At 50.8% G+C, this 15,000-nt stretch overlaps 1 protein-coding gene across 1 annotated transcript in view; it reads left to right on the forward strand.

Moving 5' to 3' along the window:
* The window catches only part of ATP1A1 (ATPase Na+/K+ transporting subunit alpha 1), an 83,490-nt gene that overhangs the window by 23,297 nt on the left and 45,193 nt on the right, over positions 1–15,000 (forward strand). Inside the window, exons 2-9 of the mRNA XM_068271009.1 lie at positions 5,906–6,019; positions 9,931–9,990; positions 10,084–10,287; positions 10,373–10,486; positions 10,572–10,706; positions 10,790–10,907; positions 10,988–11,256; positions 11,406–11,604. Of these exons, the coding sequence (XP_068127110.1) occupies positions 5,906–6,019; positions 9,931–9,990; positions 10,084–10,287; positions 10,373–10,486; positions 10,572–10,706; positions 10,790–10,907; positions 10,988–11,256; positions 11,406–11,604 (1,213 nt within the window). The remainder of the gene's footprint in view (positions 1–5,905; positions 6,020–9,930; positions 9,991–10,083; positions 10,288–10,372; positions 10,487–10,571; positions 10,707–10,789; positions 10,908–10,987; positions 11,257–11,405; positions 11,605–15,000) is intronic.

Raw genomic sequence — 15,000 nt, forward strand, 5'->3', positions numbered from 1 at the left:
ACACCCCCTCCCATCCTACACCTGCTGCCTGTCACCCCGTTATCTCTCCCTTCACCTGCCACCTGTTGCCCCCTCCCCTGCCACCTGTCCCTCCTCCACACGTCACACACTCCCTCCTCTCCATCCTACACCTGCTGCCTGTCACCCCGTTATCTCTCCCTTCACCTGCCACCTGTTACCCCCTCCCCTGCCACCTGTCCCTCCTCCACACGTCACACACACCCCCTCCCATCCTACACCTGCTGCCTGTCACCCCGTTATCTCTCCCTTCACCTGCCACCTGTTGCCCCCTCCCCTGCCACCTGTCCCTCCTCCACACGTCGCACGCTCCCTCCTCTCCATCCTACACCTGTCACCCCTGTTATCTCCCTTCACATCACACTCCCCCCAACCGCCCCCCCCCCATCCTCTTCATTCTTTACCTGCCAATGTCACCCCCCCTTCACATCACACGTCTTCCCCCCCCCCCCCCCCCCACCCCCCTCCATTCTACACCGGCTGCCTGTCACCCCCTGTTATTTCTCACTTTACCTTTCACATCCCCCCCCCCCCCATCCTTCACGTCATACCTTCCCCCCCCCCCCCTCCATCCTACACCTGCTGCACCTGTCACCCCCCCCCCCTTTACGTCACAGGCCCCCCCTTCCCCTCCATCCTACACATGTCACCCCCCCATCCTCTTCATCCTTTACCTGCCGATGTCACCCCCCCCTTTCACATCACACGCTTTCCCCCCCCCCCCTCCTACATTGTACACCTGCTGCCTGTCACCCACTATCCCCCCCCACCCCCCCACTCCACCTGCCGCCTGTCACCCCCCCCTCTCCTTCACGCCACATGCCCCCCCCCCTCTATCCTACACCTGCCGCCTGTCACCCGCCCCTGTTATCTTCCCTCCTCCTGCAGCTCAGGTTTCTGGTGTATCTGTCTGTCTTTTATCTGTGGCATATTGTTCCTGCAGCACATGACATGCTCTCCGAGAGGGGGGGTTAACTCTGCGCAGCCCAGTGCGGGAGCCGCGGTGTTAGTGTAAGCCTTGGTGACTGCACATTCCGGAGATAGGGGGGGGGGTGTAGAGTGTAAGCCTCGGTGACATTCCTGAGATAGTGGCAGGGGGATTGTTGTCGCTATAGAAACTGCTGTGGATCTGGCAGCGGGCGCACTGCTCTGGCGACGTCCCCAGTCTTGAGTGAATTCTGCTGCCGACTGACTTGTCACCTTGTTAGCAGGCGGTGGTGATCCGGGGTGACACATTCCTGTCCCTGTTTTATTTGGAACAGATTCATAAGGGCCTGTGTGCCGCAGGGGGGCTCCGGAGTCTGCTGGTGGCAGCGCTGTCACTCCTGCAGGAAGCTACAGCGGCTTATTGTACGCTGTGTGTTCCTGGCAGTAATGGTATAGCGAGCTATCAGCTGCCAGAGCCCCTTCTACTGGGGATTCACCGTCATCCAATGTGTGGCTGCTGTACGAGCTCTGACCGCTGTATCCTGCAGCTGCTACCTGACTGACCGCTGTCTCCTGATGCAGCTACCTGACTGACTGCTGGATTCTCCTGCAGCTGCTACCTGACTGACTGCTGTATTCTCCTGCAGCTGCTACCTGACTGACCGCTGTCTCCTGATGCTACCACCTGACTGACTGCTGTATTCTCCTGCAGCTGCTACCTGACTGACCGCTGTATTCTCCTGATGCTGCTACCTGACTGACTGCTGTCTCCTGCAGCTGCTACCTGACTGACCGCTGTCTCCTGATGCAGCTACCTGACTGACCGCTGTATTCACCTGATGCAGCTACCTGACTGACTGCTGGATTCTCCTGCAGCTGCTACCTGACTGACTGCTGGATTCTCCTGCAGCTGCTACCTGACTGCTGGATTCTCCTGCAGCTGCTACCTGACTGCTGGATTCTCCTGCAGCTGCTACCTGACTGCTGGATTCTCCTGCAGCTGCTACCTGACTGACTGCTGGATTCTCCTGCAGCTGCTACCTGACTGACTGCTGGATTCTCCTGCAGCTGCTACCTGACTGACTGCTGGATTCTCCTGCAGCTGCTACCTGACTGACCGCTGGATTCTCCTGATGCTGCTACCTGACTGACCGCTGGATTCTCCTGATGCTGCTACCTGACTGACCGCTGGATTCTCCTGCAGCTGCTACCTGACTGACCGCTGGATTCTCCTGCAGCTGCTACCTGACTGACCGCTGGATTCTCCTGCAGCTGCTACCTGACTGACCGCTGGATTCTCCTGCAGCTGCTACCTGACTGACCGCTGGATTCTCCTGCAGCTGCTACCTGACTGAACGCTGGATTCTCCTGCAGCTGCTACCTGACTGACCGCTGTCTCCTGCAGCTGCTACCTGACTGACCGCTGTCTCCTGCAGCTGCTACCTGACTGACCGCTGTCTCCTGCAGCTGCTACCTGACTGACCGCTGTCTCCTGCAGCTGCTACCTGACTGACCGCTGTCTCCTGCAGCTGCTACCTGACTGACCGCTGTCTCCTGCAGCTGCTACCTGACTGACCGCTGTCTCCTGCAGCTGCTACCTGACTGACCGCTGTATTCACCTGATGCTGCTACCTGACTGACTGCTGGATTCTCCTGATGCTGCTACCTGACTGACCGCTGTACTCACCTGATGCTGCTACCTGACTGACTGCTGGATTCTCCTGCAGCTGCTACCTGACTGACTGCTGGATTCTCCTGCAGCTGCTACCTGACTGACTGCTGGATTCTCCTGATGCTGCTACCTGACTGACCGCTGTACTCACCTGATGCTGCTACCTGACTGACTGCTGGATTCTCCTGCAGCTGCTACCTGACTGACTGCTGGATTCTCCTGCAGCTGCTACCTGACTGACTGCTGGATTCTCCTGCAGCTGCTACCTGACTGACTGCTGGATTCTCCTGCAGCTGCTACCTGACTGACTGCTGGATTCTCCTGCAGCTGCTACCTGACTGACCGCTGGATTCTCCTGATGCTGCTACCTGACTGACCGCTGGATTCTCCTGATGCTGCTACCTGACTGACCGCTGGATTCTCCTGCAGCTGCTACCTGACTGACCGCTGGATTCTCCTGCAGCTGCTACCTGACTGACCGCTGGATTCTCCTGCAGCTGCTACCTGACTGACCGCTGGATTCTCCTGCAGCTGCTACCTGACTGACCGCTGGATTCTCCTGCAGCTGCTACCTGACTGAACGCTGGATTCTCCTGCAGCTGCTACCTGACTGACCGCTGTCTCCTGCAGCTGCTACCTGACTGACCGCTGTCTCCTGCAGCTGCTACCTGACTGACCGCTGTCTCCTGCAGCTGCTACCTGACTGACCGCTGTCTCCTGCAGCTGCTACCTGACTGACCGCTGTCTCCTGCAGCTGCTACCTGACTGACCGCTGTCTCCTGCAGCTGCTACCTGACTGACCGCTGTATTCACCTGATGCTGCTACCTGACTGACTGCTGGATTCTCCTGATGCTGCTACCTGACTGACCGCTGTACTCACCTGATGCTGCTACCTGACTGACTGCTGTATTCTCCTGCAGCTGCTACCTGACTGACCGCTGTATTCTCCTGCAGCTGCTACCTGACTGACTGCTGGATTCTCCTGATGCTGCTACCTGACTGACTGCTGGATTCTCCTGATGCTGCTACCTGACTGACCGCTGTATTCTCCTGATGCTGCTACCTGACTGACCGCTGTATTCTCCTGATGCTGCTACCTGACTGACCGCTGTATTCTCCTGATGCTGCTACCTGACTGACCGCTGTATTCTCCTGATGCTGCTACCTGACTGACCGCTGTCTCCTGCAGCTGCTACCTGACTGACCGCTGTATTCACCTGATGCTGCTACCTGACTGACTGCTGGATTCTCCTGATGCTGCTACCTGACTGACCGCTGTATTCACCTGATGCTGCTACCTGACTGACCGCTGTATTCACCTGATGCTGCTACCTGACTGACCGCTGTACTCACCTGATGCTGCTACCTGACTGACCGCTGTATTCACCTGATGCTGCTACCTGACTGACCGCTGTATTCACCTGATGCTGCTACCTGACTGACCGCTGTATTCACCTGATGCTGCTACCTGACTGACCGCTGTATTCACCTGATGCTGCTACCTGACTGACCGCTGTATTCACCTGATGCTGCTACCTGACTGACCGCTGTATTCACCTGATGCTGCTACCTGACTGACCGCTGTATTCACCTGATGCTGCTACCTGACTGACCGCTGTATTCACCTGATGCTGCTACCTGACTGACCGCTGTATTCACCTGATGCTGCTACCTGACTGACCGCTGTATTCACCTGATGCTGCTACCTGACTGACCGCTGTATTCACCTGATGCTGCTACCTGACTGACCGCTGTATTCACCTGATGCTGCTACCTGACTGACCGCTGTATTCACCTGATGCTGCTACCTGACTGACCGCTGTATTCACCTGATGCTGCTACCTGACTGCTGTATTCACCTGATGCTGCTACCTGACTGCTGTATTCACCTGATGCTGCTACCTGACTGCTGTATTCACCTGATGCTGCTACCTGACTGCTGTATTCACCTGATGCTGCTACCTGACTGCTGTATTTACCTGACTGCTGTATTCACCTGATGCTGCTACCTGACTGCTGTATTCACCTGATGCTGCTACCTGACTGCTGTATTCACCTGATGCTGCTACCTGACTGCTGTATTCACCTGATGCTGCTACCTGACTGCTGTATTCACCTGATGCTGCTACCTGACTGCTGTATTCACCTGATGCTGCTACCTGACTGCTGTATTCACCTGATGCTGCTACCTGACTGCTGTATTCACCTGATGCTGCTACCTGACTGCTGTATTCACCTGATGCTGCTACCTGACTGCTGTATTCACCTGATGCTGCTACCTGACTGCTGTATTCACCTGATGCTGCTACCTGACTGACCGCTGTATTCACCTGATGCTGCTACCTGACTGACTTTATCCTGCAGCTCCTGAAGTCCTGGCTGACAACCCTACTCTGTGTCACTTGGTACACCTTATTCTGTGCCTGTGCTGATAGGAAACTAACTGCAGCGTGTGCTGCTCTCTGCTGCCTCCAGTGTGTACAGTATAAGCTGTTACTCTGTGCCTGTACTGGTAGTAAACAAGCAGCAGTGTGTGCTAATCTCTGCTGCCTCCAGTGTGTACAGTATAAGCTGTTACTCTGTGCCTGTACTGGTAGTAAACTAGTTGCAGCATGTGCTGATCTCTGCTATCCCCAGTATGTACAGTATAAGCTGTTACTCTGTGCCTGCACTGATAGTAAACTAGCTGCAGTGTGTGATGATCTTTGCTGCCTCCAGTATGTACAGTATAAGCTGTTACCCTGTGCCTGCACTACACCTGACTGTATCCTCCCTTTACTGCTGCTGTCTGTAGTGTGAGTGGGTCCTGCCCCTCCTCCCAGGTACTGATCATACCCCAGAGTGTATCCTCCCTTTACTGCTGCTGTCTGTAGTGTGAGTGGGTCCTGCCCCTCCTCCCAGGTACCCATCTTACCCCTGAGTGTATCCTCCCTTTACTGCTGCGGTCTGTAGTGAGTGGGACCCGCCCCTCCTCCCAGGTACTGATCTTACCATCGGTTCTGGTCCTCGTGGCTCCTGATATGTCTATAGGTGGTGTGTGCATCCAGTCCACTGCCAAATATTAGGTGGATAGGAGGTGGGACTAACTGAAGCAGGTGAAGGCCGGACTGACCTGTCAGGTGGGCACCTGGGAAGGGGGGTGGAGCCCATTCACCCCTTACACTATGGGCAGTAGTGGCAGAGGAAGCTAAGACCTGCTGAGCTAGCAAGCACTAGGCCGGTTAGTTTGTCTAGACTGTGCAGTTACTTTGAGAAAACACTGATCAGTGACTCTCTCTCCCTTACAGGCCGGACGTGACAAATATGAGCCTGCGGCCACGTCCGAACATGTCTCCAAGAAAAAGGGGAAGGCGAAACAAAAGGAAAAGGATATGGACGAACTCAAAAAAGAAGTTACAATGGTAAGTGATTTATAACTTTTCTGAATTATCTGCTGATTGGTGGCACCGTAATCTAGCAGGGGAGACATGGCCTGCAGAGACTGGTGGCACTATGACCTAGCAGGGGAAGGCATGGCCTGCAGAGACTGGTGGCACCACAACCTAGCAGGGGGAGATGTAGCCTGCAGAGACTTGTGGCACTGTGACCTAGCAGGGAGAGACAGCCTGCAGAGACTGGTGGCACTATGACCTAGCAGGGGAGATGTAGCCTGCAGAGACTGGTGGCACTATGACCTAGCAGGGGGAGACAGCCTGCAGAGACTGGTGGCACTATGACCTAGCAGTGGGAGACAGCCTGCGGAGACTGGTGGTACTATAACCTAGCAGGGAGAGACATGACCTGCGGAGACTGGTGGCACTATGACCTAGCAGGGAGAGACAGCCTGCAGAGACTGGTGGCACTGTGACCTAGCAGGGAGAGACAGCCTGCAGAGACTGGTGGCACTATGACCTAGCAGGGGAGATGTAGCCTGCAGAGACTGGTGGCACTATGACCTAGCAGTGGGAGACAGCCTGCGGAGACTGGTGGTACTATAACCTAGCAGGGAGAGACATGACCTGCGGAGACTGGTGGCACTATGACCTAGCAGGGAGAGACAGCCTGCAGAGACTGGTGGCACTGTGACCTAGCAGGGAGAGACAGCCTGCAGAGACTGGTGGCACTATGACCTAGCAGGGGAGATGTAGCCTGCAGAGACTGGTGGCACTATGACCTAGCAGTGGGAGACAGCCTGCGGAGACTGGTGGTACTATAACCTAGCAGGGAGAGACATGACCTGCGGAGACTGGTGGCACTATCTCCTAGCAGGGAGAGACATGGCCTGCAGAGACTGGTGGCACTATGACCTAGCAGGGAAAGACAGCCTGCAGAGACTGGTGGCACTGTGACCTAGCAGGGAGAGACAGCCTGCAGAGACTGGTGGCACAGTGACCTGGCAGGGGGAGGCAGCCTGCAGAGACTGGTGGCACCACAACCTAGCAGGGGAGATGTAGCCTGCAGAGACTGGTGGCACTATGACCTAGCAGGGGGAGACAGCCAGCAGAGACTGGTGGCACTATGACCTAGCAGGGGGAGACATGACCTGCAGAGACTAGTGGCACTATGACCTAGCAGGGGGAGACAGCCTGCAGAGACTGGTGGCACTATGACCTAGCAGGGGGAGACATGACCTGCAGAGACTGGTGGCACTATGACCTAGCAGGGGGAGACATAACCTGCAGAGACTGGTGGCACCACGACCTAGCAGGGGGAGACATAAAATGCAGAGACTGGTGGCACCACGACCTAGCAGGGGGAGACAGCCTGCAGAGACTGGGATCATAACAAATGCAACCATCATTCCATATCGATTAGCTGTTCACCAGATACCTGTGATGTCAGCATCTGCTACCCCTTACCGAGTGCAGGATCTGCTGCTTCCCTCAAATCTATCCAAACCTTCTTAGTATATTTCTTTAGGCTTTAAAGAGAAAAAAAAAATTAGGCTATAATGAATTGGTTGTGTAGTACGGATAATTACTAGAACATTAGTAGCAAAATATTCTCATTTTTTTTATTTTCAGTTATGTAGTGTTTTTTATAACATTGCATCATTCTCTAATATTTGCAATCATCTACACACTGCTCAGCATTTTAAATCATTTTACAGAGCAGGCCAATGAACTTTTGAACTCTCCTCCTGCAGAGAAAAAGAAAATGCATCAACACACTTGAGATAATAAGCTTCAGAAGACAGAACTCTCTGCGACTTTAAAAGTCTTGGAGCGCAATGGCTCTTTTGCATAGTTAACTGGAGTTTCTTAACTCTTCCTCTACTGGAAACCATATTAGACGTATGTCTCTGCTCCTGATGTTTTATTTCTTAGCTGTACTACACATAGAGAGAGAGAGACTTACTCTACTTACATAACACATGTATTGCACTGTCCACTATGATTCCTGTGAATTTTATAAAGGAAAAGTAGAGAATCCTACTCTACAGTTTCCATATTTACTGTGGCTATTTTGAAGCCAGTTGTGATGTAATATCCGCCCTTAGTCTCCTCTGCCTGATTTGTCCGGCCTTCACTATAGAAAGTGCATTGGCTCAGCATGAGAAATATTGGCCAATCAGAGAGGAACAGAGATGTGGGAGGGGAAAACAGGAGGGAAAGAGGCTTCAGCCAATCAGGCTGCATTAGTTAAGTCTGAGGGGAAGTAGAGACGCAGCATGCCCTGCAACTTCCTTTGTGTACCAAATTTTGTGTGTACCAAATAAGTCATGTAAACTGGGGAATGATCATTTATCAACAAGAAAAGTAATAGTGATTTTAGCTTTTGGATTGCCTGATTAGCATCCTTATTACTTGCTTACCAGATAAAAATAGAGAATTGATTTTATACCCGACCGTTACTCTTTAATGTGTACCCATAGAGGGGGGAAAACTTGCCTCAGGATGGTGAAGGGTTCCCTATCCTCCACTGGCTCTCAAGTGCTTGGACCCCTAGAAACTAGCCTCCAGACTGCAGACTAGCACACACTGCCTGGGCCCTGGCAGAAAATGCAGCTCCCGATTGGGTCCATGCTACCGTGCGTGCGCGAGTCGCCTGCACCTTCACTGTGGCACTCAGGATTGGGTTCTGCTTTTTCCATTAGAGTCCTAGGGGGTCTGTGGCTCTGTGCTTCTGTGCAGACGCTGTTCGGGGGTCTCTGCTCACAAACTGCTCGGTGAAGGAAGACTGAGGAAGCATCTTTAGGGCCCTTTTCCACCTGCAGTCGCTAGCGTTCACGCTGAACGCTAGCGATTGCTGAATCGCAAAACCGGCGATTCCCCGACGTTTTGCGGCCGCGATTTTGCTATGCTCTGCATAGCAAAATCGCGGCAAATATCGCTCCGCTTCGCGTTCGGGTAAAAAACGAATCGCGGTAGTGGAAATGACCTACCGCGATTCCTATGTTAAAAAGCAAACCGTAGCGATTGTAAAATCGCTAGCGGTTTGCGATTCAGCCAGCGCAAACGCGCTGGTGGAAAAGGGCCCTAAGGGTCCCGAGGAAAGTATCCGCTTTTTGTTTTTTTTTTTCCTCCAAAATAAACTCTCAGGTTTAAGACTTAATTGACCATAAGCCTGAAATATTAAAGCTTAAAAAGAAACCGTAACCAAGAATTAAAGAGACACTGAAGCGAGACTAAATCTCGCTTCAGGTCTTATATATAGCAGGGGCACGTGTGCCCCTGCTAAAACGCCGCTATCCCGCGGCTTAACGGGGGTCCCTTCACCCCCAACCCACCCCCCGCAAACCTGGGTCGGAAAAAGGTCGCTGGAGCTGATCTTCCTGGAGGCAGGGCTAACGGTTGCAGCCCTGCCTCCAGTCGCGTCTATCAGACGCGCATCGCCGCCTCTCCCCCGCCCCTCTCAGTGAAGGAAGACTGAGAGGGGCGGGGGAGAGGCGGAGGTACGCGTCTGACAGACGCGCATGGGGCAGGGCTGCGGCGGTTAGCCCTGCCCCAACCAGGAAGCGCTCCCCCGCTGCTCGGAGGGGGTTTGGGGGGACAGGGACCCCCGTTAAGCCGCGCTATAGCGGCGTTTTAGCAGGGGCACGCATGCCCCTGCTAGCTATGAGGTCTGAAGCGAGATCTATTCTCGCTTCAGACTCTCTTTAAGCTTCATCCCATTCAGTAGCTGAGACCTCTTTTCCTTGAAGCACTCTTTTATTACATTATTTTCACTGAAGTTCTTCTTTAAATAATTGAGCCAAACATTAGCACTTATGCTTTAGACTGAGGGTGCCCTGAAGGTGAACTTGTCACGTACGTCTCGCCGCTCATGTCCCTAAGGCCACCACTTGTTTCCTGCGTATGTGACCAGTAATCTTTCTCTCTTTCCATCACAGGAAGAGCATAAGATGACCCTGGATGAATTGAACCGCAAGTATGGCACAGATCTGACACGGGTATGTCCACTAGTAGAGCGACCAGCTCCTCTGCCAGCCATCGGCATTCCAGGACATGCTGACATTATAGTCCTTTGTTTCCACCTTTTTCAGGGCCTCACCACCGCCCGAGCAGCTGAGATCCTGGCAAGAGATGGTCCAAATTGCCTAACCCCTCCCCCCACAACTCCAGAATGGGTGAAGTTTTGCCGTCAGCTGTTCGGTGGCTTCTCCATGCTTCTGTGGATTGGCGCCATTCTCTGCTTCTTGGCCTATGGAATCCAGGCAGCCACAGAGGAGGAGCCACAGAACGATAATGTAAGTATTCTGGCCGCTGGTTGGTTGGGGATGACAAGTCACATGACCTAGCTTCACACTCCCTGTTTGGTCCGCTCTCTTGCAGCTCTACCTTGGTGTTGTATTGTCCGCTGTCGTCATCATTACTGGCTGCTTCTCCTACTACCAGGAAGCCAAGAGCTCCAGGATCATGGAGTCCTTCAAGAACATGGTGCCTCAGGTAAGACCCTTGCCCAGGTTCAGAGCCTGGTGTCGCCGGCTGGTTTCCAGGTGGTGTGGACTGACCTTGTCGTCTCTTCCCACAGCAAGCATTGGTCATCCGAAGTGGTGAGAAGCTGTGCATTAACGCTGAGGGAGTGGTCCTGGGGGATCTGGTTGAAGTGAAGGGTGGTGACCGTATCCCAGCAGATCTCCGAATCATCTCTGCTCACGGCTGTAAAGTAAGATGAGTAGACAAACCTTCTGATCTCAGCTCTTTGTCCATAAATAGGAGAACTTTATCCAGAGTATCTTCACCCTCTAGGTGGACAACTCTTCCCTGACCGGAGAGTCCGAGCCCCAGACCCGCTCCCCTGACTTCACCAACGAGAATCCTCTGGAGACCAGGAACATTGCCTTCTTCTCCACCAACTGTGTGGAAGGTGAGTGACCCATCATTGCTGCAGCGGAGGTCAGACTAGGGCGGTTGCTGTAGATATCTAACATGGCTGTCCATCCTCAGGCACTGCTCGGGGTATTGTTGTCAACACTGGGGACCGCACTGTTATGGGACGTATCGCCACCCTCGCCTCCGGTCTTGAAGGTGGCCGCACCCCTATCGCTATTGAGATCGAGCATTTCATCCATATCATCACTGGTGTGGCCGTCTTCCTAGGTGTCTCCTTCTTCATCCTGTCCCTTATCCTCCAGTACACCTGGTTGGAGGCCGTCATCTTCCTCATCGGTATCATTGTAGCCAACGTGCCTGAAGGGCTGCTGGCCACTGTCACGGTAAGTAGAAGGGATGGGAGGTTTGGCTGTGGGTAGAAGTGTTGGAGAGGTTGCTGGGAAGAATTGTTTGGGGGCTGATGGGGACGAGTGTCGGGGGCATGAAGGATTGATAGAAACCGACCAGCATGCTCTGCTCTCTTGTCCTGCAGGTGTGCCTTACACTCACGGCTAAGCGTATGGCTCGTAAGAACTGTCTGGTGAAGAACCTGGAAGCTGTGGAAACCCTCGGATCTACCTCCACCATCTGCTCCGACAAGACCGGAACCCTGACCCAGAACCGAATGACTGTGGCACACATGTGGTTCGATAACCAGATCCATGAAGCTGATACCACAGAGAATCAGAGCGGTGAGCTTGCATTAGAAAGCTTTTCTGGGTCACCAGTGACTTGTCTTCTGTGTAGTCCAAGCCATGGAGGCTGTGATGGGTTATACTGTAGATGACTTGTCTTCTGTGTAGTCCAAGCCATGGAGGCTGTGATGGGTTATACTGTAGATGACTTGTCTTCTGTGTAGTCCAGGCCATGGAGGCAGTGATGGGTTATACTGTAGATTACTTGTCTTCTGTGTAGTCCAGGCCATGGAGGCAGTGATGGGTTATACTGTAGATGACTTGTCTTCTGTGTAGTCCAGGCCATGGAGGCAGAAAAAAATCATACCGCCAGGGAGGTTAATACCAGTTCTGTATCATGCCTGAAGAACAGAGTAACCAAGCAGCTTGGGGTGACCCAAACCACTAGGAATGTGTATAGGGTGGTAAAAGAGACCGACAAACCCTCCTCCTACTAAGCAATGCTTGGTGGAATTTGCCTTCTTAAAACAGAAGGAAATCTGAAATAATTCAGCTATAAGTGAACATTTGTGGTTACCCACAATGCACCACTAATGAATATGCAAATTATCTTTTTGCCCCTGTAAGCCAGGCTTACATCCAGAACTGCTGGTGTATAGCAAGCCTATAGCTTTACATTTTACACAGCCACATCAATCCCACATGTAGACAGCCTGTTTAGGACTTTTGGTCCTCATCAGTACATGGCAGGGATTGATATGGCTGTATGAGATAGGGCTTGGACCTACAGCTACAGATTACTACAGCAGATTGAAAAAGCTGCAAGTAAAAATGAGGTCATAATTATGGGCGACTTCAACTTTCCAGACATTGACTGGGGTATTGAGGCTACCCATTCTGGTAAAAGCAGCAGATTTCTGGCAGCACTACAGGACAATTACTTGACTCAAATGGTAACTGAACCAACTAGGGGGAATGCGTTACTGGATCTGATCATTTCTAATAGACCAGATAATGTATCAAATGTGCAGGTTCAAGAACATTTGGGAAATAGTGATCACAACATAACGTTTGATCTGGTGACTGATAGGCCACGGGGCAGCGGGACCACTAAAACTATGAATTTTAGAAAAGCAAAGTTCAATCAAATTAGGCAGGCACTAAGTTTGGTGAACTGGGATAATGTACTACAAGGGGAAGACACTGAAGGGAAATGGCAAGCTTTTAAACTTATACTCAATCAATATTGTAGTATGTATATCCCATATGGAAACAAAATGTCTAGGAATAAAAAAAGGCCTCTATGGATGAATAGAAAGGTTAAAGATAAAATGAAGAGGAAAAGGAATGCCTATAAGGTCTTAAAACAGGAGGGGACTGAGGCTGCACTAAGCAATTATAAGGAGTGCAATAAAAATTGTAAAAAAGAAATTAGGCTGGCAAAGATCGAAGCTGAAAATCAAATCGCTAAGGATATTAAATCTAACCCAAAAAAGTTTTACAAGTACATCAACTCTAAAAAAAGGTTGACTGTATAGGACTCCTAAAGGATGAGGGGGGGAACTCAATGGTGGATGACCAAGGTAAGGCAGAGTTATTAAATGCTTTCTTTGCTTCTGTCTTCACAAAAGAAACAGCACTGTTGCAAATCACAGAGGCGGAAGAGTCTCAATCTTCTAACTGTAATATTAAATACTTAACGCAGGAAGAAGTGAAGGCAAGACTAAATAAATTAAAAATAGGCAAGGCACCTGGCCCGGATGGCATGCATCCATGGGGCCTAAGAGAATTAAGTTCAGTTATAGATAAACCCCTTTATCTTATCTTTTGTGACTCTCTTGCAACTGGCAGAGTCCCAGTGGATTGGCGTACAGCCCACGTTTTCCCATTATTTAAGAAGGGCAAAAAATCAGATCCAGGAAATTATAGACCTGTAAGCTTAACATCAGTTGTATGCAAACTATTTGAGGGGTTACTAAGAGATACTATACATGACTTCATAGTAGAAAATAATCTTATTTCTCAGCATCAACATGGGTTTACTAAAGACAGGTCCTGTTTGACTAACATGCTCAGCTTTTATGAGGTAGTGAATGCTAATATGGATATTGGGAATGCTGTAGATGTGATATACTTGGACTTTGCAAAGGCCTTCGACACTGTTCCCCACAAAAGTCTGGTGCAAAAGTTGAGGATGCAAGGACTGGGGAAGAGTCTGTGTGCATGGATAGGGAACTGGCTAATGGACAGAAAACAAAGAGTTGTGGTCAATGGATCGTACTCAAAATGGGAGACTGTTAGCAGTGGGGTCCCACAGGGGTCTGTTCTGGGTCCAGTGCTCTTCAATGTATTTATTAATGACTTAGTGGATGCAGTAGTGAGCAATGTTGCTATTTTTGCAGATGATACAAAATTGTGCAGAATCATCAACTCTCAGGAAGATAGTGTCATATTGCAACAGGATCTGGATAGGATGGCTATATGGGCACATACATGGCAGATGAAATTCAGTGTTGACAAATGTAAAGTCATGCATTTTGGACGTACTAATGGTCTAGCACCATACAAAATAAATGGGATACAGTTGGGGACATCAAACTTGGAGAAGGACTTAGGAGTACTCATTGACAACAAGTTAAATAATCGTACTCCATGCCAAGCAGCTGCAGCTAAAGCTAACAAAATTTTGGGATGCATTAAAAGGGAAATAAAAACTCGAGATGCTAGCATAATATTGCCCCTGTTTAACTCTCTAGTAAGGCCACATCTGGAATATGGAATTCAGTTCTGGGCACCACATTACAAAAAAGATATTGCAGTTTTAGAGCAGGTGCAGAGACGAGCTACAAAATTGATACGTGGGATGGAAGGTCTCACTTACCAAGAAAGGTTAGATAAACTGGGTTTATTTAGTCTAGAGAAAAGACGCCTTAGAGGAGATTTAATTAACATGTATAAATACATCAGAGGGCAATATAATAGCTTGGCGGGTAAGCTTTTTGTCCCTAGGCCTTCTCAAAGGACTAGAGGACATGATGGAGGAAAAACGTTTTAGCCATTTATTTAGCAAAAGGTTCTTTACAGTTAGAGTGATTAAGATGTGGAATGCATTGCCACAGGAAGTCGTTATGGCAAACTCTATACCTGCATTTAAAGGGGGCTTAGATGCTTTCCTTGCGTTGAAAGACATCCATGGCTACAATTACTAGGTAATGCCTAATGATGTTGATCCAGGGATTTTATCTGATTGCCATCTGGAGTAGGGAAGGAATTTTTCCCTTTAGGGGCTAATTGGACCATGCCTTGTAAGGGTTTTTTCGCCTTCCTCTGGATCAACAGGGGTATGTGGGGGACGGGCTGGTGTTGTACTTTGTACTGGTTGAACTCGATGGACGTATGTCTTTTTTTCAAGCAAAATAACTATGTAACTATGTAACAGAGTAACTGCTGGGG

This window comes from Hyperolius riggenbachi, chromosome 2 (genome assembly GCF_040937935.1).
Source record: "Hyperolius riggenbachi isolate aHypRig1 chromosome 2, aHypRig1.pri, whole genome shotgun sequence".
NCBI classification, from domain to species: Eukaryota; Metazoa; Chordata; class Amphibia; order Anura; family Hyperoliidae; genus Hyperolius; species Hyperolius riggenbachi.